The 25,732-nt window shown below is 34.5% G+C and overlaps 1 protein-coding gene across 5 annotated transcripts in view; it reads right to left on the reverse strand.

The window, feature by feature from the left end:
• Positions 1-25,732, reverse strand: part of KIF20B (kinesin family member 20B) — a 75,829-nt gene that overhangs the window by 15,175 nt on the left and 34,922 nt on the right. For all 5 annotated transcript variants that reach the window (XM_081823865.1, XM_081823863.1, XM_081823862.1 and 2 more), the window contains 8 exons: positions 25,161-25,314; positions 20,253-21,489; positions 19,776-19,914; positions 13,508-13,627; positions 11,109-11,169; positions 5,470-5,595; positions 4,675-4,802; positions 3,110-3,265 (listed from right to left, as the gene is read on the reverse strand). In XM_081823865.1, coding sequence (XP_081679991.1) covers positions 3,110-3,265; positions 4,675-4,802; positions 5,470-5,595; positions 11,109-11,169; positions 13,508-13,627; positions 19,776-19,914; positions 20,253-21,489; positions 25,161-25,314 — 2,121 coding nt within the window. The remainder of the gene's footprint in view (positions 1-3,109; positions 3,266-4,674; positions 4,803-5,469; positions 5,596-11,108; positions 11,170-13,507; positions 13,628-19,775; positions 19,915-20,252; positions 21,490-25,160; positions 25,315-25,732) is intronic.

Genomic DNA, 25,732 nt, shown 5'->3' on the forward strand with positions numbered 1-25,732 from the left:
GCTGGAGTGGTGGGCAGTGGGAGGGATGGGGTGGCTGGGTGATAGACAGTGGGGAGGGTATGTGCTGTGGTGAGCGCTGTGAATTGTGCAAGACTGTTGAATCTCAGATCTGTACCTCTGAAACAAATAATGCAATATATGTTAAGAAAAAAAAAAAAGAAGAAGATAGCAGGAGGGGAAGAATGAAGGTGGGGATATCGGAGGGGGACACGAACCATGAGAGATGATGGACTCTGAAAAACAAACTGAGGGTTCTAGAGGGGAGGGGTGTGGGAGGATGGGTTAGCCTGGTGATGGGTATTAAAGAGGGCATGTTCTGCATGGAGCACTGGGTGTTATGCAAAAACAATGAATCTTGGAACACCACATCAAAAACTAATGATGTAATGTATGGTGATTAACATAACAATTAAAAAATTTAAAAAAAAAAAAAGAATGTTGGAACAACAGCCAAATGGGGAAAAAAAAAAATGAACCCCAATCCTAATCTCATACCACATATGAAAATTAATCCTTGGACAAAAGTGGCACAGCAGTGGGAAAGTTTTTTTTTCAATAAATACTACCAGGAGAATCAGTAATCCACATTAAAAAAAAATTAGTCTTGATGCCTAACTCACTCCAACACAAAACTCAATACTAGAATCAAAATATGAAAGGTAAAACCCAAACAGGAAATAGTATAAGAAAACATCTTCATGTATTTGGGGTTAATAAAGGAGAGATGATTGGGAAAATGAACTAAAGTAAATTTAAGAACTCATATTCATAAAAAGGCATTAAGAGAATAAAAAGTAAACTAGAGATTGAAAAAAGGTACTTGCAACACATGACAGAGGGCTCCTATCCAGAAAGTGTAAGAAGCTCCTACATATCAACTAGAAAAAGCCAGACAATCCAATAGGAAAAAGGTAAGGGGCCCTATAATCTTCAACCTCATTAGTACTCAGGGAAAAGCACATAAAAACCATAAAAAATGACCAACAACACCATGTATTTGGGAATATACAGCAACTCCAGTACTAAGTAGAGTATAAATGGGTACAACTACTCTGAAAACCAATCTGACATTCTATCAGAGTTCCACACATGCATACCCTATCATCCAACATTTCTATTCTTGGCTAACAATGCAAGAAAAATGCATGCACATGTGACTGAGAGAAATGTATAAAAATGTTTATAGGAGAGTTACACATAATAGCTCAAAGCAGAAGATAGTTCACATATCTTCAACATTAAAATGAATAGGCCGTGGTATATTCATACACTGCAATACTCAGCAATGAAAATGGGCTAATTCCAGCTACATGTGACATGAATAATTCTCACAAACATAATGCTGAAAGAAACCAGGTAAAACAAATGCATCCCACATAATTCCACTTACATAAAATTCAAAGCTGCCCAAAACTAAAGTACAACATTAAAAGACAGAATAGTTATTACCACTGGGAAAGAAATAGAAGAGGAGCCCCCCGGGGGGGCTGGTAATGTTGTATTTCTTGAACTGGGTGGTACTTAAGTGGATATTGACTTTACAACAGTTCACTGAACTATTGTTTGTTTTTTATTTACTGTGATTTACTGTGTTAAATGTGACAATTTTACAAATTAACAATTTATACCTTAATATGGCAGACATATACATCCTAGGTATGACTGCAAAGAAATAGATGGGAGAAAGAAGGAAGCTAGCTCTCTTTAGGATTAAAAACTTAAAGTAGGTTTTGGGGCACCTGGGTGCCTCAGTCAGTTAAGCTTCCAATCATTGTACTATTGTTACGTAAGATGCTAACATCAGGAGAAGTTAATGGTAAGTATACAGGAACTCTGAATTAGTTTTGCAACTTTTCTGTAAATAAAATGATTTCAAAATAAGAAGGTAAAATTGTTTTTAAAAATCAGTGGGAAAATCACCCTTAACTTACTGAAAATTAACATCCTGGTTTTACAAGGAAGCTTAGCTATTATCTGTAAAATTCTGTCATAAACAAACAACAAACAAAAATACCAGCAATGACCATGTGATACTGCCAAGTTACTACTATTTTAAGGAGAAAATCAGTTTTTCATTTAAAGATAGTATCAATGTGTTTTGCAAGTTTCCTAAAACCAACAATACCTTTTAACTTTTTTTTCTGTTGGCAACATGAGGTGTCAGACTAAGCAGTCAATTAAAACAGGAGGGGAAAAACAAGCTAAGATAGAACTGCTGTAAGAGCTACAGCTAGTCAGGGGCACCTGGGTGGCTCAGTCGGTTAAGCATCTGCCTTTGGCACAGGTCATGATCCCAGGGTCCTGGAATCAAGCCCCGCATCTGGCTCCCTGCTCAGCAGGGAGCCTGCTTTCTCCCTCTGCCTCTGCCTGCCTGCCTACTTGTGATCTCTCTCTCTGTCTCTGTCAAATAAATAAATAAAATGTTAAAAAAAAAAAAAAGAGCTACAGCTAGTCAAGATAAAACTGAAGGTTATTTCTACCTATCATCTTCAAGAAACTATTTAGTTGACTTTTTTTTTTTAAGATTTTATTTATTTATTTTAGAGAGGGAGCACAAGCAGGGGGAGGGGCAGAGGGAAAGGGAGAGAGAATCTCAAGCAGACTCCATGCTGAGTGCAGAGCCCAAAAGCAGGGCTTGATCTCACGACCCCAAGATCATGACGTGAGCCAAAACCAAGAGTCAGACGCTCAACCGAGCCACCCAGGCACCCATAATTGACTTTTTAAAAGTCCTGATAAAATCAGCTTATGAGATAACATATACACAGCATGTTAATAGAATCTATAATTCACAATGCAAAATTTTATAATATGGTAGAGATCACCCCGTAGCAATCAAAAGGAAGAGATGTTTAAGTTCTGTATCTAGAAACTGAGATGTAATTAGGCATTTTCCCAACTTGCTAAATGGATTGAAAAAAGTTAAAGTAAGATAAGTGAACTTCAAAATTGGGAAAGAAAAGTCATCTTATAAATAGACAAATAGGCTGCCTTTTAAAAGAGCAAGAAAATCAGGTAACCATGTAAAGGCTGGTAAGAATCCCAGGGATAAACTTAACAAATGAAAGCTGGTGAAATACATCAAAGATAAAGTATAATTGTTACCAACCACTTCATTTTGTTGTTTTAAACAACGCTCTCTGTCTTCAGCATATTTTTTCATCTCTTTGTTTCGGAGATTCTCAGCTTCTTTTGCCTGAGTGATAAGCATCATTTTTTCTTCTAGCCATTTCTTTCTATCAGCTTTATATTTATGTTCAGATTCCTATGTATATAAAAATAATACAAGTAACTATCACATGCTTAAATAATACTTAATAGTCGACAAATTTATTTTTAGAACATATTCATATAACCCATCACTTTTTCACCTTTTTGAAAATTAAAAATAAGTGTTTTTCCTTAAACAATGATAAGATCAAAGTTTATTTCAGATTATAAAATGAACACTGCTGGTTTCCTTTTCTAAATGGACTTTCTTTTATAAACCTTATTTCGCTATGAAGTCCATTTAAGGACTCTCCTTCATCAGTGACCTTAAGAACAAATAAACAACTTCTATTTCTGAAAGAGTTACAAAGACCCAAGTCTTTCTAAATGCCAGAAAAGAAAAAGCCTTGGTTTGTGATGGTCATTTCTAACTGTATGGTTTCAAAAATAAAATATTCCTGGGTATATGGGATGCCAAGTAAAAAATAACTTGTGCAACAGGACATTCATGAATCTGAGGAACACTGGGAATGGCTAGACTGAGAATATAGCTGATCGGTAATTTCCATTCCAGAATTACAAAGTTTATAATCTATGTGATTACATCGTTTGAGCAGAACATAAAATAAACCAGTACTCCTTAATATGAACATTCCCAATATAGTTAATACTTTTTCATAAATAATGGAGTATTTCCTTTGTTCTAGCTGCTTTGGGATTTTCCCAATAGAAAGGGTAAATTCTAGAATATATAATTAATAGTTAACAAAAGAAAGTACTTTTTATTTGTTCAGTATCTGATTACATATAGCATGAATTTAAGAAAATAATTTAGATGCAGCCAACTTTTTAAAATCACTATTATGCTTTCTTCAATCTCAAAACTAGTTCCTTCTAATAAAATGTATAAAATTTTAAGTGGTATTTGGTAAACCCCATTAAAAAAAAGTTCATCCATACACTGTATTCTATGTAGTATTTAGAATTGAACATGGAAAAAATATAAATGCAAAACAGAATATTCTTTATATAATACAGTTTCAAATATATTCCAGTGTCCAGATAGACAACTGTATTCTTTTCCAACTTCATAACTTAAAATTAAAATGATTATATACAAAATAATCTCCCTAAGTCTTCTTTTTCACAGCAGTAATTGAGGACTAAGAAGTTTAAGGAGTAGAAAAATAGGTAGAAACACTTAAGAAGTAGTGATTTAAGAATTAAATATATAGAATATAAAAAAGAAGACCCAACCACTGTATTTTCATTGGCACTAGTGGTGGTTTGTATGTTGGGAATTTCCGCCCCATGTCATTTCAATGTATACTGAAAAATTATACCTATATGTTAGCATTTCCCAAGTAGTATTTCACCCATATCTAAATTAATTATAAAATATTTGCTGAATTCTCCTCTCATGAGAAATACCATGGCTAGATACATATATACATCAAATCGTACCTGTAACTCATCCTGAAGCTTACTGAGCTTTTCCCTAAGTACATCGGTGTTATCCTCAAGTTCTTTATTTGACCTTTGATTACTTTTGGCTTCCAGATCATTGCATTTTTCCTTCCATTTTTCCAATTCTAATTTGAAAACATAAAATTATTTTTTAAAGCACATGCAAAAGTTATACCATATAGAGATACATACGGCATGAGATACAGACAAGAATCAGTAGAGCCCAGAAGAAAAACATAAACACAGATAGAATTGAGATAATTCCAAGGGCTGCACTTTTAAGAGTTCTTATGAAATTCTTAGAGAACAGTAAGTACAAGGACCTCTCAGGAACCCACTGAATAGTGTTCAGAGTATACAGTATAAACATCTCAATCTTAATTATATAGGAAACCTCACATGGTTCTCAAAAATAAAAAAAACTGTGATGGTATTCTGAAGGATGGAATCAGAGTATTTACCAAGATAAACATACAAGATGATACTAAGAAGCTGGACAGAGCTGTAACTCAGCTGAAAATTTATTTTTAACGTCTGGGAAACATTGCAAGTTATCATCCAGTTATTATGAAAGTATTCTTATTCCTTCTTTACTACATACAATTTTACTTAGATAAAACAATTTTCATCACATTGGAAAATGTCAAGTTAATAGGACATTCCAAAAACACACCAATACTTTTTCACTATGAATTATTATAAATACTAAACAACTTTTAAAAAGGAAAGAAATCTAGGGAAATACAGAAAATGGCAAGTAGGTCTGGAGATATTTAAGCAGTCATGTTTTACCTGTGGCCAGTCTTTCAGCTTCCTCTAACTTAGCCTCAAGCACTCGATCCTGTTCCACCTGAGTTTGTTCCTGTTCTTCCAGGGTCATTCGCATGTCTTCAATTATTTTCTCTTTAACATTTAGATCTAAAAATTTGGGGAGAACATTTGAGAAACTACTAACATCTACATCTAGATGCCCAATTTTTCTGAGTTCTTCTAAAATTAAAATACACTTTTATTGACCAGAATAGAATCTGAGTCCTATGCAGACAGCAGCTTTGTCTTGTTCACTGCAGCACGTCGATGCCTAGAACAGCACTGGCAGATATGAAGCACCAAGTACGTATCTGACGTACAGATAGATACCTGAATGATTGCAAGAATGGATGGATGGATGGAAAAAACCAATCTCTTCGGATAAAATTAACGATTTTTTATAATATTAAACTATTAATACTAATAAATGCAAATCTTGGGATTTAGAAAAAACGTTACTTGGCAAAACATTTATTTTCAGTGTTAATATTCTCAAACCAAAAGTAAAACATTTACCTCCTAAATGCAAAAAGGGCTCAATCCCAATTTGACTTTTTTTTTTTTAAATCTCAAGTAATTATGTTTTCTACAAAAATTTCCAAAGCCAAAAATCTACTTCTATTATTTTTAAAACCAGCTCTTCAGGAATGACTGTGCTACTAGCCTTACCAAAATTGTCTCTGGCCCTTAAAAACTGATAATAATGACATAAACAGTTCCATTTTAATGCTGTCTGCTAGAAAGAGGTAAAAAGGAAAGATTACTTTGTTGCCTCTGGTGATGGCCATGTTTGTAGCAGGGCACATTTTAGACACTTCACCAAAACTATTACTGATGTCAGAGGTAATAACCCTATAAATGTAGTTCAACCTCAGGTCACTAAACATTAAAAATAACAAAAATCCCAAAAAATGGCTCCCTCAAGGTGCACATAAATAGCAAACTTAAAAAAACAACAAAGACAAATTCATTAAAACAATAAGAAAAAATTATATGAGTAATTTTCAGTATTTCTTTTTATATAAGCTGCCAGGAATGCTAATAAAAGAGAATTCCTCCTAGGATTAAAGGAGTCATTATTATCTAAACTCTTTCTTTCAAAAAGCATGATTACAAATATATTCAGATTATACAATTAATAAAAGTTTATTCAAAGAAAATCCCTTCCCTTTTCCACCCTATATTTTGCTCTAAACTAGAAGGCTAGAAAAGGGTTTAAGTATCTAGTTGTCAATTAGGAAAGTTCAAAAAAAAAAAAAATTAGGAAAGTTCCACGACACCAATGATAATTTCACTAATGACTATCCACCTACTATCTGAAAGGTAGGTGTAGTTAAAAAAAAAAGAGAGAGAAAGAGAAAATTATTTATCACTTACTGCCTCCAATAATTTACATTTCATTTCAGAAAATAATCAGAAATATGCAACGAATAAAACAGAAAAGTAAAACTATATTTGTAGATGACTTGATACTTTATGTAAGGAAAAAGAAAGAAAACCTTATTAGAGTTCATAAACTAGTTCAGCTAAGTTTACAAAGATACAAGATAAATATAATTAAATCTATTGTATTTCTATATACTAGCAATTAACAATTCAAAAAATGGTATTAAGTAAACAATTCCATTTTTAACAGCATTACAAAGAATTAAATATTTAGAAATAAATTAACAAAAGATGTGCAAAATTTATACACTAAAAAGTAAAAAGAAAAACACTGAAAGGAATAAAAGGCTTAGCTAAATGTAAAGTTATTCCATGGTTAATATTGTTTGTCGGCAATTTCCCCAAACATATCCTCAGATTTAACACAATCTCCATTAAAATTCCAACTGGCTTTTTCCCAGAAAATGACGAGCTGGTCCTAAAATTCATGTGGAAATGCAATGAACCTAAAATAGCCAAAATAATGTTGCCAAAGAAGAGCAAAAGTGGGAAAATCCACACTTCCCAATTTCAGAACTTACTATAAAGCTATAGTAACAATATATAGTGAATATAGTTAATGGTTAACTGATTTTCAACAAAGGTGCAAAGACAATGAATGCAGTAAGAGAAAGTACAGTCTCTTCAAAAAATGGTACTGTGACAACTGATTCTCCATATATAAAAAATTAAGTTAGACACCTACCTCACACAATATACAAAATTATACTCAAGTGGATTAACTCCAAATGAATCAAAGATCTAAATATAAGAGCTAAAATTATAAAACTCTTAGAAAAAAACCTAGATGACTTTGGATTAAGCCATAGTTTTTTAGGCATGATACCTAAAATACAATCGATCAAAACAGATAAATTGGACTTCGTCAAAATTAAAAACTTTTATGCACCAAAGGACACAATCAAGGAAGTGGAAAACAACCCTCAGAATAGGAGAAAGCTTTGGCAAATCTATCTGATAAGCCGTGTATCCAGAATACATAAAGAACTCTTACAACTCCATAATAAAAAGAGAAATAACCCAACTGAAACATGGGCAAAGGACTTCAATATCTCCAAAGATATATAAATGGCCTATAGCACAAGACAAGATGCTCAATATCATTAGTCATTAGGGAAATGCAAATCAAAACCACAACAACACACCAGTTTATGCCCACCAGTATGTTAGGTTAAACAGTGTCTCCCAAAATACATGTCCATCCACTATGAATATGACCTTATTTAGAAATAGGATACTTGCAGATATAATCAAGTTAAGAATAAGGTCACCTAGATTAGAGTGGGCCCTAAATCCAATATGACTGGTCTCCTTATAAGAAGAGGGAAATCTGGACAGAGACCCATAGGGAGAAGACACCAATACACACACACCTAAAAGAAAAATGGCCATGTTAAAACAGAGACAAACTGGAGTTATGCTGCCATAAGCCAAGGAATACAAAGGATTGCCATCAACCACTAAAAATTAGAAGAGACAAGGAAGATTCTTCCCCAGAACCTTCAAAACAAGCACAGCCTGCCCTATCAATACCTTTATTTCTGATTTCTAGCTTTCAGGTCTGTATGAGAAATAAACTTCCCTTGTCTTAAGCACCAAGTTTGTGGTACTTTGTTACAGCAGCCCTAGGAAACTAATATAGATACTATGACTTTTTAACACGTGTTAAACAAGTGTTGGCAACATGTGGAAACACTAGAGCCTTCATCTACTACTGGTAAGAATGGAAAATGGTATAGCCACTGTGGGAAAAGTTCAACACAGAACTATCATAGGACCCAATAGTTCCACTCCTGGATCCTCAAGAGAACTGAAAACATATGTTCACCCAAAAATTTGTACACAAATAGTCATAAAAGCCAAAAAGTAGAAACAATCCAAATGTCTATAGACTGATACAAAATAAAATGTGGTATAGTCATTACAATGGAATATTATTCAGCCATAAAAAGTACTGATACATGCTACAGTACGGATGAAACTTGAAAACATAATGCTAAGTGAAAGAAGTCAGACACAAAAGGCCATATATTGTATGCACCCACTTAGATGAAATGTCTGCAACAGGCAAATCCAGAGACAGAAGCAGATTAGTGGCTGATAGGGACTGAGGAGTGACAGCTAATGGGTACAAGATTTCTTTCTGGGGTGATGAAAATGTTCCGGAATTAGATAGTGGTAGTGATTGTACAACCTTGTGAATACACTAAGACGCACCAAATTCTACACTTCTAAAAGTAATAATTATGTACTGTATCTCAATTTTTTAAAAAATTTATACTAAGATATCTAAGTAAAAGACATTCAGTGTTTAAATAGAAATATAGAAGCCGAACTAAAAATGCACTTTTTTGTTTGTTGGGGAATGCCTCATGCACAGCTGAAATCATAGGAACAAATGGACTCTCCAGTGAGAAAACAAAGAGAAAAAAGAAGATGACGCCTTAATCAGGAAAGTTGCCAAAGTAGCTGAGGTTCATTCTGAGAGAGAGGCAGTAACTGGTGCAGAAGAGATCACAACAGCTGAGAAAAGTTTCAAAGGAGGGGAAGCTACACATTACCATTTTATTTAGAAAAAATATACTCACACACAGTAAATACTACATAAAAAATGAAAATGAGGAAAAGGAAGAGGGTGAACAATTATGTCAAAATAATGTAAAAAGTAAAGGAAAGGAGGGATTGCAAAAAGCTAATAGATTTGAAAATATGTAAGTTAAGTGACTTGGGAGGAAGTTTCAAGAGCATGGAGAAGAGGGAAGTCAGATTAAAGTGGTCAAAATGGACCTATGCCACAGTTCTTGGTATTTGGCAAAGAGAGGAAAAATTAAAATATGATAGAAACTATATCCTGGTCCAAGGGCATGCTTTTTCAAAATAGCTAGGATCTGTTCACATTTGCCAACAATGACAAAGGAGCCAAAGAAAAGAAAACCCCTAAAAAGATTATGGAAATAGGAAATGTTAAGGGACAAAAGCCAAAAGAAAGGCAAGAGAAAATAGGACAGTGTGCAGAGATACACACACACACACAGTCAAGTTATTGATCCAAGTAAATCCCACAAATGTCCAAGTCATCTAAACAAGTAATAATCTGGTTGTCCTACCCCTTTCTTTTTAGTTGGCCAAGTACAAATAGCAAAAATTAGTGAAGAGAATCTGAAACTTAAGAGTAAAACAGACCTAGATTCAAATCCCAGCTCTACTACTCACACAACCAAGATATTAAGGGGTGAGTGAGGGGGAGGAGAGGAATGTGCATATTATGAACAGAAAGATATATGTATCATTTACAAAGGTAATTTTATATTTCAAATTTAAAAATCAATAAAATGAGTAAAAAAAGCATAATTCAGCACATAAGATCTGAAGTTAAAGTATTTAATGGTTTTTAAAAACTTCAAATATGTTTTACTTGACATATATTCTTACATGATTTTGTCTAGAAATCTATTCCATTCATTGTGGCCAATGTAACTGACTATTTTTCACAAAATCTTGGCCATTACTTAGAAATCAATATTTCTTTAACTTGAGTATTTCTTAATGTTTTATTTTTCTAAGAATAAACTTTATGTTGGGGCACCTGGGTGGCTCAGTTGGTTAAGCATCTGCCTTCAGCTCAGGTCATGACCCCAGGGTCCTGGAAGAGCCCCTCATGGAACTTCCTACTCAGCGAGGAGTCCACTTGTCCCGCTGACCCTCCCCCTGTCTCATGCTCTCTCTCACTCTCTCTCTCAAATAAATAAAATCTTAAAAAAAAAAAAAAGAATAAACTTTTTTCCTTCTTTCTTTTTTTTTTTTCTTTAAAGATTTTATCCATCCATTTGAGAGAGAGAATGAGACAGAGAGCATGAGAGGGGGGAGGGTCAGAGAGAGAGGCAGACTCCCTGGTGAGCAGGGAGCCCGACATGGGACCCGATCCTGCGACTCCAGGATCATGACCCGAGCCGAAGGCAGTCGCCCAACCAACTGAGCCACCCAGGCGCCCCAAAAAGAATAAACTTTATGTTGACGAGTCACTCATTAGAATCAATGCTTTTCCCTTTTGATAGTTACATCTTATGTTGACCTTACTTTACAGTTTTCAAAGGAAAATGCTAACTCAATTGTTATTTCAACTACCTATTATTCTGCAGTTATTTTAGTACTGGAAGTAGAGGTTTGTTCCTGACCTTTGCACACTTTCTCATACTGTTGTATAGTTTCTTCCACGTTCTGATTACTTAACTGCTCCTGCAAGATGAAAGAACATGAATTAAATGCAAATTTAACTAAAATGCACAGCAATATTTACTAGTGGGACTTGAAAACAGGGTTCAATGTTGGGTCTGAAATCTCTCTCCTACAAGGTTGACTACTAGTCTCCTGCTTCCAAGTTTCTTTAGCCTTGGAGAAAAGGGCAAGGTGAAAAACAAAACTTGATACCTTTAATCTCCCTCAAAGTTACTGCCCAGTCATGTTATTTACTCAATATTTTAAGCTACCATGTTCTCTTACACACCAGAAAAAGCAGAAATGATGAAATGGAGGCTCACTATGCATTTAACATAGGAGGAACAAGGAAAGCCATAAAAAAAGCTCCGTATCAATACACTTAGAGGGCAGAAAAAATAGGGTCCCCCATCCCCTCTATGTAGAAAGTAGCTGGGGAGTTCAAAAAAAAATAATAGGAGCCACAAGAGGCAAGAGTAAATTATGGGTACTGGAAATCTTCCAATTCTAGTTTTAACCTATCAGGTAATCCAACCTTCACTCCCTAGCTCATTTAACATCAACACTATCTCCTTACTTTCAAGTCTTAGAATGAAAATCATTACAGAACCTGGAAATCTCGGAAATCTATTATGAAAGTATAGACTGCTTTATTAGATTCAGTTAAAAATTAAAATCATGTGTTTACACCTGAATATTCATTAGTTTGCTTCATTCAAAAGCCAACATGCAAAGAATACAACAAATTCATTTTTTAATTGTTGCCAAATCCATTTAATTGATGTCAAGCAAAATATAACCACTTATAAAGGGATTTTGCTTTTTAAGTGTCCTTTCGAAAAATAATTTTTTATAAGACATGAGCTTCATTTTCTTTTTACTTTTTTCTCTTTTTTAAGATTTTATTTATTTATTTGACAACTAGAGAGGGAACACAAGCAGGGGGAGTGGGAGAGGGAAAAGCAGGCTTCCTGCCGAGCAGGGAGCCCAATGTGGGGCTCGATCCCAGGATTCTGGGATCATGACCTGAGCTGAAGGCAGATGCTTAATGACTGAGACACCCAGGTGCCCCTTCTTTTTACTTTTATTTTGAAATTATTTTAGATTCACAGAAGAGTTGCAAAGATAGCAGACATATCCTGTATAAGCTCCACATAGCTTCCCCTAATGTTAACTCTTATATTACCACAGTACATTGATTTAAAAATCGAGAAACACTGGACCGAAAAATGAGCAGTTGAGTGTCCATGCTCTATTATTTAAAATATGGAAATAATCATCTTTGTATGAAAAAAAGGAAATTAGCACTGCTATAATAATATTAACAATACTATAGACTGTATTTGGATTTCACCAGTTTTTCCAGTGATATCCTTTTTTGCTTCTAGGATCCCATACAGGATACAAGACTGCATTTAGTAATCCTGTCCCCTTAGTCTCCTCCAATCTGTGAGAAGTCCTTGGTAGTCCCTTTCTTTAATGACCTTGACAATTTTTATTGGTCAGGTATTGTGTACAAACATCCTCAGTTCGGATTTGTCTGATGTTGTCTCATGATTAGACTGAAGTTATGGATTTGGGGGAGAAATACCACATAAGAGATGAGCCTTTCTGGTCACATCAAATCAGGAAGCACATGGTATCAATATGACTTACTACTGGTGATGCTATTCTTGAACACCTGGCTAAGGTGGTTTCTGCCAGGTTTCTCTACTGTAAAGATACTAATTTTTCCTTTCCATACTCTATTCATTAGAAGCAAATCACTATGGCCTTATTTAATTTTAAGTAATTAATTTTTAGATTCCAGAAATAGTCAAAAGAGAATTTGTTATAAAGAACTGATAACACTGAGGTGTCTGGGTGGCTCAGTCAGTTAAGTGTCTGACTCTCGATTTTGGCTCAGGTCATGATCTCAGGATCATGAGATCAAGCCCAGCATCGGGCTCCGTGCTCAGTGGGGAGTCTGCTTGAGATTCTCTCTCTCTCCGTCCCTCTGTACCCTCCTCCCACTCACACACTCTCTCTCTCAAATTAATAAATAAAATCTTTAAAAAGAAAAAAAGAACTGGGACGCCTGGGTGGCTCAGTTGGTTAAGCGTCTGCCTTCGGCTCAGGTCATGATCCCAGAATCCTGGGATCAAGCCTCACATAGGGCTCCCTGCTCAACAGGGAGCCTGCTTCTCCCTCTCCCTCTGCCTGCCACTTTCCCTTCTTGTGTGCGCTCTCTCTCTCAAATAAATAAATAAAATCTAAAAAAAAATTTACAAAAAGAAAAAAAAGAACTGATACGTTTAACTAGACACTAAAATATACCAACAGAATCTACTTAAACTATTTTTAAAAGGAAGACTGTTACCTTGAGTTGTTGAATGGTTCGCTGTTTCATATCTATTTCCTGAGAACACTGGTTTTTCTTTTTCTCCAGTTCATTAATTTTAATCCTCAGTAATTTCTCCTCATCACGCATTACAGATACCTAAAAAGTAATGTTTATAAAACAAATTAAGTATTTTTTAAATACTAATATTTTTTGGTTGTTTAAAATTCATGGCCAGAGGGCGCCTGGGTGGCTCAGTTGGTTAAGCGACTGCCTTCGGCTCAGGTCATGATCCTGGAGTCCCGGGATCGAGTCCCACATCGGGCTTCCTGCTCAGCAGGGAGTCTGCTTCTCCCTCTGACCCTCCTCTCTCTCATGCTCTCTGTCTCTCATTCTCTCTCTCTCAAATAAATTAAAAAAAAAAAAATCTTTAAAATTCATGGTCAGAGGTTCAAAGATTCATATCCGTCAAAACCCATTAGAGGGGTGCCTGGGTGGATCAGTCAGTTAAACATCTGCCTTGGCTCAGGTCATGATCCCAGAGTCCTAGGATTGAGCCCCACGTCCGGCTCCCTGCTCAGCAGGGAGCTTGCTTCTGCCTTTCCCCCCTGCTCGTGCTCTCTCTTTCACTCTCTCCCTGTCTCTCTCAGATAAATAAATAAAATCTTAAAAAAAAAAAAATTAGAAAATTATAGATCTAACATACTATATGATAAGGCTTCAAATTGTCAAGAAATTTCTTAAAACACTAAAGGAGAATGCATATGAAAAGATCACTTTCTTCTCACAATATTTTAAGAATCTCAAACTCTGTAAGTGCTCTCCAAAAAGAACACAGCACCTTGCAAGAGCAAAACCATTATCACACAGAAATCAATAAAGATACTCTAAGAGGAAAATACTGGCTCAGATTTCCAAGGGTTATTGAGTAACGTGATCCAGTAATACAAGAAATACTTTAAAAGTTAATAATGGCCCACACAGGATGAAAATGGAACAGTTACAAGATCAAAAGTTATCCATGTATGTGAAAGTCAATTGATTTTTTGATGTTACTGGTAACCTAGTTCTACAAACTTGTTAGAGAAATCAAAAGCACTATGAACTAGTATGTAAATCTTCGTCAAAAAAAAAAAGATAATCTACGAACATCTTTATGCCAATTTCTATCACATCAATCCTAGAGATTTCATAAAATGAAGGAAATTAATTGAAAAAAGTTCTTTATAAAAAGCATGGAAATATACATAGTAATAGTAGCTCTGAGTGGTTTGGTTTCAGGGAATTTTTACATTCCTTTTTAGACTTTCTGAATGTTCCAAATTTACTACAATACATATTTCCTTTACAATCATACATAAGGAATATTTGTGTTTATGTTTATTTTTTTTTTTTTAATGTGGGACTTGTAGTAATAAACACCAATCTTATCAATTTTACAGCTATAAACTGTCAGGCAATAATAAGTAAAGACCATGTGTTGCACCAACATGCACAGAAGGACCACCTCAGTTTCTATCCTGGCTCTACCTTTACTAGCTAAGTGAACTTGGACAAGTTATACCTTTCAATACATAGTTAAAAACAGTGCCTACCCCTAATATTTGTCTGAGAATTAGATGAGATGTTATATGTAAACTCAGCATAACTGACTCAGAATAAGCTGCTATTATTATTGTTATTAGTATTAGCATTGACATTACACATTATTTTCATTCATTTGTTAAAAAATATTTTCAAATAATAGATACAATAAAAAGTTTTTAATTAGAAAAAGGAGCTATTATTTAATTGGAAAAAAGAGCTATTATTTAAGTAATTGGTTCCATGTGAATCAAAGTCAATTATACCATGCTTGAAACGCTTACTGATAATCATGGTGCTCAGAAATAGTATCTTAAACCAGGAAGTTACATGCCTAGAAAGTAAAGAATCCAAATCTTTTGAGTGACAAACAAGTGCTTTCCCAAATTATGCCACATTGCTTTGCACTAACTGATTTGACTAAGAATTTTTCTAGAACTAATTATAGTTTAGGTCATCTTTACTGTCTTACATTTCTAATCTAATCTAGTACTGAAATATTTATCACATGACCTGGAAACTTTCTGTATATAATTATAAGAAACAACATAGGTTTTTGTATTTTACCTATGATGGTATTGTTTGTATTTTTCCTCCACTGATTGAAACCTTTGTTATATTTCCCTTATTATAGTGAATACATACTCATTATAAGAAATCAATAAATCAACAAGCAGGGCTTTCAAAAAGCTACCTATGCCATTACCCAAATTAATCAAAACATATAACAATATTTTTATATATTTCCTTGCAGTCTATATTTTAATGCAAACTGTTCACGAAGTTTTAATCTTACTATAAACACTTGACCCTTGAAAGTGGAGGTTAGGGGTGCAGATCCCCTGTGCAATCAAAAATTCACAAATTACTTTTGACTCCCCAAAACCCTAACTAATAGCCCACTGTTGACCAGATGCCTTACCAATAACATAATCAGTCAATTAACACATATTTTGTATGCTATATGTATTATATAGTGCATTCTTAAAGTGAGTTAGAGAAAAGAAAAAGTGGATCTGCACAGTTCAAACCGTCTTGTTCAAGGGTTGATGGTATGTAACATTGGGTCCACCTTCTATTATTTAACATTATAAGACAAGCATTTTCCCATATTATCATAAAAGCTTAGTTCTTAATCCTGTACTTAAATCAAAATCCTGCTAAATATACTGACGATGAATCTGAGAACTTTATAAATTGCATCAATAAAGCAATGAGAAATACAATTTACACATCTCTACAAATCACTATAAATGAAGCAACAGAACTCAAGCCAAAGCTTCCAGGCATCACAGTGCTGGCCGGGAAAAAGAAGAACCTCTACCCACAAAAAAAAATGCAGAGGGGTACTAGGTCCACAGCAAGAGCTTCTTTCCCCTTCCTTTTCTTTACTATACAGGCCTAACAGTCATGAAATATTATTTAATCAGAAAGTTCATACTCATTAACTTTTTCTAATTTACATTAATGCTGGGATGCCTGGGTGGCTCAGTCGGTTAAGCGTCTGCCTTCGGCTCAGGTCATGATCCCAGGGTCCTGGGATCAAGCCCCGCATTGGGCTCCCTGCTCAGTGGGGACTCTACTTCTCCCTCTCCCTCTGCCCCTTCTGCTGCTTTTGCTCGTGCATGCACTCTCTCTCTGTTTCAAATAAATAAAATCTTAAAAAAATAAAATAAAATAAAGAATTTCAATCATCAAAAGACAACAGACAAACCAAAAGATATTTGTAACATATTTAACTGACAAAGAATCAGAATCAAGAATAAAGAAATCCTAGGGGCACCTGGGTGGCTCAGTCAGTTAAGCGTCTGCCTCTGGCTCAGGTCATGATCCCAGGGTCCTGGAATGGAGCCCCGCATCTGGTTCCCTCCTCAGTGGGGAGTCTGCTTCTCCCTCTCCCTCTGCTCCTCCTCCCCCCCTCTGCTTGTGCTCTCTCTCTGTGAAATAAATAAAATCTTTAAAATAAAAATAAAGGCTAGCACAATTAAAAGAAAATATGGGGGTGCCTGGGTGGCTCAGATGGTTAAGCGTCTGCCTTCGGCTCAGGTCATGATCTCCAGGTCCTGGGATCAAGCCCCAAGTTGGGCTCCCAGATCAGCAAGCAGTCTGCTTCTCCCTCGCTGCCTCTCCCCCTGCTTGTGCTCTCTCTCTCTCTCTCTAATGAATAAATAAAATCTTAAAAAAAAAAAAAGAAAGAAAATATGAACAAATGATTTCATAGAGTGGAAACCAGAATAGACAAATAGCCAATAAGAACGTGAATAGATGCTGTACTTCATTAGTATCAGAGGAATGCAATTTCAAGCGACAATGAGATACCCCTTCACATCCTCTGATTTAACAATTCCACCCCCTGGAATATAAACTCTTGCACAAGTATACCCACAGGCATGTATAGGAGAGGAATGCTGTTTCTAAGAGCAAAAAAAGAAAAAAAAAAAATCTAACTGGCCAACAGGCAAATGGATAAATAAATAGCAAAATGTCACACAAGGTTGTACGATACAGCATTGAAAGTGATTATTACAACTATACATAAATGAATTTCAGGAATATGTGAAAAATAAAAAGCCTCAGAAAAATACAATATGCTGTTTAGAAGTAAAAAAAAGATATGATTTTAAATTATATTTTTAGAAGGTAAGAGAAAGATACACACAAAACATTCAATGTAATAACTTCTATGGAGGTAGGAAAGCTATACGGATGGGACCCACAAGCATTTGCTATATCAATTTCTTCAGACCTTACACATTTAAGAATTCTTTTTAATTAACTTAAAGTAATAATAAAAAATAATTCTTTAAAACTCATTTTTTAATAAAAATAAAATAAAAAATAAAACTTTCAGTTTTTTTGTTTTTTTAAGATTTTATTTATTTATTTGTCAGAGAGAGAGTGAGCGTGTGCACAAGCGGGGGGGGTGGCAGGCAGAGGGAGAAGCAGGCTCCCCGCTGAGCAGGGAGCCCAATGATGGCTCGATCCCAGGACCCTGGGATCATAACCTGAGCCGAAGGCAGATGCTTAACTGACTGAGCCACTCAGGTATCCCAAAACTGTTTCAGCTTTTAGAAAAAGTCTAAGTACAAGACAAAATCAAGAAGTCATAGTAGAAAAACTAATAAACTTAAATTCATGAAAATCAAAATTTGCTCTAAACAAAAAAGAACCTTATCAAGGAAAAGAGCAATGAGGGGAAGGGGTCTACAATTCACACTCTTAAAAAGCCTAATTTCCTGGATATGTAATAAGCTCCTATAAAGCAAAACTAATTTAAAAACAGAACAAAAATCAATAACCCAAATTAAAAAAGCCAAAGATATGAATACACAGCTCACAGAAAAAAAAAATACAAATGGTTTTTACACAAAAAGATTCTCACTCATAATTAGAAAAATGCAAATTAGAATTATAGTGAGATATATACTCTTTTTTTTTAAGATTTTATTTATTTGACAGAGAGAGAGAGAGCACAAGCAAGGGGAGCTGAGGCAGATGGAGAGGGAGAAGCAAGCCCCCCACAGGGCAGGAAGCCTGACAAAGGGCTCGATCCCAGGGACCCGGGATCACCACCCAAACCGAAGGCAGATGCTTAACTGACTGAGCCACCCAGGCGCCCCAAGATATATACTCTTTATCTGTCAAATATCAAAAGGTATGATAAAATACTACTTTGTGGATAAGGGTAGAAAAAATACTCCTATTCTCATATATTACTTCTGGCTTATAAATTGGCATTAAGAGCATAATAAATATCAAAATTACAATGTACAAACCAGTGACCCATAAATTCTACTTATAGAATGACTTGTAAGTGTTCAAATGACTTTGCTGCATAAGCTCAATCAGAAGAAGATGAAATAATCTGTATTGTCCAACAATCCAGCACCAATTAACTAATGGTAAGCACATTTTGTAGTCATAAAATAACTACATTACCCTGATATGACAGCCAAGATGCACTATTAAGTGAAAAAATTAAGATCCACAACAGTGTTTATAGGATGTTTTCATTTTTTTACAGGAAGAGAAAAAAAGGATAGAAAGAAGTAAAGAGAAAGAAAGTGGTGTTGTTTGATGCCTTGAAGAGAAAGTTGATGACTGGGGGGGTTGGGAGGGAGTTGTTTTCCCATTGTATATACTTTTGTATATTTTGTATTTAGAATCAGTGATTGTATTTCCTATTTTAAAACTAAACTATGATAAAAAACTTGTAACAACTATACTGCATATGCTCATGAATATTATCTGCAAACAAAAGTTTGCTTTTTACTTTTTGGGGGGAACTGAACTTGGAAGTCTTTAACAGAAAAAAAAAAAAAGATTCTACTACTACATGAGTACATGAGGCAGATTTTTTTCTTTTTTTTTTTGAAATTTATTAAGTTTTTTTAATTTTAATTCCAGCATAGTTAAGTGTTCTATTAGTTTCAATGATTCAACAATTCTATACATTACTCAGTGCTCATAAGTGTGCTCTTAATCCCCATCACCTGTTTTCCCCATCCCCCCCACCGACCTCCCCACATATTTTTCTTAATGTTGGACATTCGTCACTTTAAGCTTTATTTCTTTTGTGAAATAAGTGTTCTCATTATTTAAAGAAAATTATGGAGTTGATAAATGTTCTGTTTAATTCTAAAATTAGTGTCTAAAAAATGTGCTCTATAATGAAAATAATCTTTGTTATTTAAATTGGCCATGCAACTTTCAAATAACCTACCTCTTTCTGTACTTGCTCAATCTGTTTTTTGGCATCAGCGAGTTTCTCTTTCAGCTCAGCATAATCTTCTTCCTTCCTCTGAAGATCTGCTTTCAGATTTTGTGTAAGAGCATAGCTTGCAGATAGCTCCTCTTTCAACCTAAGAACACAAATCATTTTTCTATAGTGACACACCACAAACCACAGGATCGTACATGTGAGCTAGTAACAACCTACAAAATTCTAAATTTTCACAAACTTGGAATGTCCAATCAATGAGTCCTTCAGAGAGAATTTCATGTGATTTTATAAACAGATTTTTGCATATAACTTTTGGTTCCAAAGGTTTACCTGAACTAAGTTCAAGTTCTTTACTCTTCAAACATGCTATACTAGATTAAGTTATACCCACCTAAATTATTTAAAAGCTACATAGAGGAAAACCAATAAAATAAACCCTTTGCACATTTTAAAATATTTTAATAACATTTATCTTACTTTTCTGCTTTTTGCCAGTTGCTTTCCTTTTCTTCTTCCTTTAACTGAAGTGAATGCTTTGCATCTTGCAAATTTCTTGTTAATTGTGAGATTTCTTCTTTCAATTTGACTTCCCTTACACTTAAGTCTTTGGTGTTTTTGATAGAATCCTGAAGATTTGCTTGAAATTCCTTCAGATTCCTTTCTAGCTTTAAGATGATAGATTCCTTTTCCAAAAGTTCTTGTTCTAATTTGGCTGAATGACTGCATTCATCTTTTTGAGTTTCTAAGATTGCTTCAAGTTCCTTTATTTTCATCTTATAGCAAGTAACATCTTGTGTAAGTTCTGAAAGTGCTCTCTTCCCTTCAACTACATGTTGTACTTGAACATCAAGAGAAATGTTTTTTTCTTGCAATTCTTGTTTCAGCTGCTGTATAAGATTTTCTTTTTCTTTTAGTAGGTCACCTTGATTTTTATTCTCCTTTTCCTCTGTTTTTAGTCTATTGTTTTCATCCATACAACCTTTTAATTCTGCCTGTAACTTTTCAATTTGTTGTTCTAGTTCCTGGATCTGATGACTTTTTTTGGAAGAGGCCTTTACAATTTCCTTACATTCTTCCCAAATGGCTTCAATACTAGAGTGGAAAGAACCTTCCCTACTGAGTTCTTGAGTATGATATTCTTTTACCTGCTTACTTACCAAATTACCATTCTCTAAAAGGTGTAACTGGGTATTCGGCAAATTATCCTCTTGAGCACTTGACAGATCCCTGAGACTGAGTAAATCTATGTTTGAGATCTGAGAAACTGATTCAAGCGTTCGTAGTTCATCTATTTTTGCTTGCATTAATTTTATTTGTGAAACATTATTTGCGATGTTGTTCCTAGCAGTTTCTATTTCCTTTGACAATTTCACAATCTTTTCCTCCTGTTCTTGATTGATACTTCTCTGCACATGTAATTCAGAAATTGCATTATCATAATTTGACTGAATTTGTTGGACCTCTATACTTAAAGTAAAACTCTTTTTTTCAGAAAAAGAAAGTTCCTGCTGCAAACTAACAATCTTTTTATTTAATTCTGCTTTTTCTTCCTTTTCATTTTTAAGTTCATTTTCGGTAGTAAGTAAACATGTTTTCAGCTCTTCACTATTTTCTTGTAAAATTCTAATGCCTCCCTCATCTTCTGAAATGCTCTTTTGCATTTCTTCACTTTTCTTTTCATCTTCAGTTTTAGTTGGACTAGCATGTATAGGTCCTTTAAAAATAAGAAAATTGTTATTAATCTGGTAAACCTTAATAAAACTAAAAAGTTACCATATAAGCACCTATTTAAACATAAAAAAAACATGGAAGCAAACTTTTAATGAAAACAAAAATAAGCCACTGAGTGAAAAAGAAAAAACAGGTTGCAAAACATACACCTATATTTGCCCATTTGTGTAAAAACCATAGTTCCTTCAATTAATGCAGAAAGAGTTAGCAAAGGAAGTACACCAAAATTGATGATAACTACCCGAGTAGGATTATCAGTTGTTTCTATTTTCTTTTTATAACTTTCAATAGTCTTTCAATTATCTACTACAAATCTTTATTACCATTATAATATGGGACAGAGGGAAGTTCCGAATCACATGAGACACCCCAAGGTAGACATTCCAAATCCTAAAGATAATTTTAAAGCACAATTATATTACAGATCTACTAAATGAATGACTTGAAAACTGAGTACCTTATAATTTCATAGCTAAAATTAGGGGAAAATGGTTGAAATTCTGGGAACTCTCATGCAGCCTCGCCCATCACTAGCTACATAACTGTCAAACTCCTTAACCCTATGACCACTTCCTCAAATGGAAAACAAAAATAGTATCACCTATCTCAGTTTCCATAGTATTTATGCAAAAACAAGCTTTATTAGTTTTCATTTTTCAAATACAATCCATATTCGTTTCCTTCACCCAACTGTCTAGATGCTCCTGGACAGCTTTAATTGTGCAATCCCAAAATCTCTTTTCTTTAATACAGACTAATTTTAAAAGCTCAATGAACAAGGTTTTATTATCTATAACTTACATTGTCTCCTCTGCTTCAAAGAGGGTGGGGAAAACATGGCATTACCCTTATTGTAGAGCCTCACTTTCTTCAAAGCTGATGAGTGTATTTTTGAAGCTTTTCTTACGTTTGTAGTTACATTTTCCCAATTTACTGCCTTAAGATTGGTAATTTATTCTAAGGATTCCAGCTACTCTGGAATCTCAAAGATTTACCCTTTTTTTTTTACAACAAACTTGCCCACCCACTCTTAAGGATTTTTTTTTAATAATCTTCAACCAATATATCATTCTTCCATTAGATTGTCTCCTACCATCTTACAAAGTTGTGGCAAGCCATCCCAAAGTGGAACGACCCCGTCTTCTCCACTGGTTCAGACTTCTGTTCTACTTTCCATTTAATGTAATTCTCTACTTATGATGCTATTTTTATACTTATGACTTCATCAGTGGAAATGACTAATTAGGAAAACTAAATGAGGATGGATTTTTTTCATAACTTAGAAATGGTTTTTTAAAAAAGAATCTTACTCTTTAAAAAAACAAGTTATAAAATTGTCTGAACCATTCATCAGGAGAGATGGGATCTAAGCAAGTTTAAAACGACAACAATCAGAAATTCAGAACTCACAAATAGATCCTATTTATCCTGAGTCAAGAGATTTGAGTCATGCATACCATATGGATATAGTCCCTAAACCCTGAACTGAATACAGAAAGCTCAATAAAACTTTTGTGATCGGGGCGCCTGGGTGGCTCAGTCGTTAAGCGTCTGCCTTCGGCCCAGGTCATGATCCCAGGGTCCTGGGATCGAGCCCCACATCGGGCTCCCTACTCAGCGGGAAGCCTGCTTCTCCCTCTCCCACTCCCCCTGCTTCTCCCTCTCCCACTCCCCCTGCTTGTGTTCCCTCTCTCGCTGTGTCTCTCTGTCAAATAAATAAAATCTTAAAAAAAAAAAAACTTTTGTGATCAAGTAATGTTCTTCTTTTAATTTTACTGTATTTCAAGAACTAGGATAATTACACAATAAGGTCAATCAAACTAATTTGTTTTGTACCTAATTTTTTTTCAGATAATCATACTATTCTTTCAGAAAACTTTAAATGTTTTGTATCAAAAGATTTATAGAACATATTTAGGACAGCCTTATCAGGAAAAAATTAAAGTATTAGTCCAGTGATAGAGATGGGAAAACTCTTAAATATCTACTGTTAACTTATAAAAACTAAACATAAACAACAAGAATGCAGTTAACATTTTAATTGTGTACTATGTTCAACCTATACTTCTACTGCTTCTGTTTTGTTATAATCATTACAGTTTTGATTGAAGAATCACAAGTAAGCAGACTGTATCATGTCTCTGGTTTGTCTCTTTTACTGCTTTTTGAAGCCTGATTTCTCGTACTGTTTACATGGCTACCAGCCTTCCCAAAGTACAGATACAATGACCTCAAACAAGCAAATTCACTTTCATGGGGAAATGGTTTTGCATTCCCTTTTAGGAAGAGAACACAAGCATCCCACGAAACTATCAACCCCTGATCTTACCCTGGTGGTTACAGGAGTCACATATTTTACTCTAGAGACTTTTTAGTATGAGGCAAAGGAGAGGAGGGTGGTTATAGCTTATGATTTTCATAGGATACCTTATGTAATCCCTATAGTCTCTAATAACACAAATAATTGAGAAATAGTCAAAGTGGTTGTGACTTTAAGGAGAAAAAAAGTCTTTTGTCATGTTACCTAAACTTACTTAAATCTACCTGCATCAAAATTATTTATAGCTAACAACTATGGGTTGTTGAATGGGTTACCTTTAGGATTAGTCCCACTGCGTGTTTCACTTGTTCCTGGCCACGTCTACTTCCTAGTGACCTACCAATCCTACATTCTCAATTACTCTATGGCACTGACCAAAGTGAAAGGGAGAAAGGAACAGTATTATAAAAAATCATAGCAAAGTTGTCCTCCCAGTAGCAATGGATAACAGAAGGCATATGCATATTAGTCTCGATCTATTAGCTCACACAAGCTCTGTACATCCCATAAACTATATATCTAAGGTTATATTATCCTCTAAGGCATCTACTTCTGAAAACACTCATTTTACTGAGGCTCGATGAGGTGTTTATTATGTTGGTGTATTACCTCATTGTTTTTATCCCTGACAACCTCAGGAAGCAGGTAGTACTTATTTTGCTTTACTAATAACAAAAGTTAAGACTTAACTTACCCATTTTTTCTCAGGGTGAAACAGCTAGTCAGCTTCCTAAAGCTAATGTTTCTAAACCTTCTCTTAGAAAGCCCTACTCCCAGTATCATACTACAACAGTTTTCTAAAAGAAATAACAAATAACTTAGAGAGAACATAAAAGTGGATTTATTCTTCCACATAAATAGGGACATGACCTATATACTAACATGTACCTACTTTTTTAGTAATTCCATAGTAAATACAATAACTTGAGCACATATGTCTTTTGTAATGTTCAGCTCAAAGTCTTACTGGCAGATGTCCTTTTATAGAAGGAATAGAGAATGTGGGGAGATTTTTGGCACAAAAAGATACTACAATTACGAAAATAGAAGTGATGTTTTAACTACCATAAGCACAGAAGTAAAAAGAATCATATGCATGCAAAACATGATAAAAACACAGTATCTAAAAATATTTTACTAAAATAAAAGATAGCTGTAAATACATACACCCATCTGCCAGGCAGTCTACACATGTTAGCATAAAATCAGTGACATGTACATTTCCTCAGGTTTTCTCCTTAGATAAGTAAATTTTCTTCTATTTGCAACTTTTCCCATTACTGGTTTAGGAATTAACTTTCTTAAAGCCCTCCTGATGGCAAGTGAAGTAGTACCTTTCTTTGCTGGTGGCTCTTCTAGTTGAAGTTCATTTTTATTTATTCTTTTTCTTCCCAAATCAGTTTTGGTTTTGTCATCCTCAGGCACTTTAACGGTTTCATTAGAAACCAATTTATTGTTTATTATTAAAGAAAATGTACCAGCCTTATCCTAAAATAAAATAAAGATTAGTTCACATATACAAAGCCACAAGAAATGTGAAAGCTATATAAATTATGTTTCAGTAATGTAACATGAAAATTTTATTTTCAAATTTGTTTAAACATTTTCTAATTTATTTCTTAAGTCTCGCCCTAAAATAACTGATGGCTCTGGCAAGTGAGTAATATTAACTAACTTGTACATTCAGTAAGGAAAACAAAAACACTTACCTTAAAGTCAGTTAAGCATATAGTTTTACCCTGATACCTAAAAACAAATTCATCATTAATGGGCTAGAGACTAGTTTGAGGATAACTGGAGAACCCTAGAACACTTACCCCTCAGTCACACTCAAAATGTGCTTTGTAAAGAAAAATACAAAACACTATGACAAAATTGTTTCTTATAGATACTTGAACTTAAAATC

This window comes from Leptonychotes weddellii, chromosome 6, assembly GCF_054177405.1.
Source record: "Leptonychotes weddellii isolate Sample4059 chromosome 6, ASM5417740v2, whole genome shotgun sequence".
Classification (NCBI taxonomy): domain Eukaryota; kingdom Metazoa; phylum Chordata; class Mammalia; order Carnivora; family Phocidae; genus Leptonychotes; species Leptonychotes weddellii.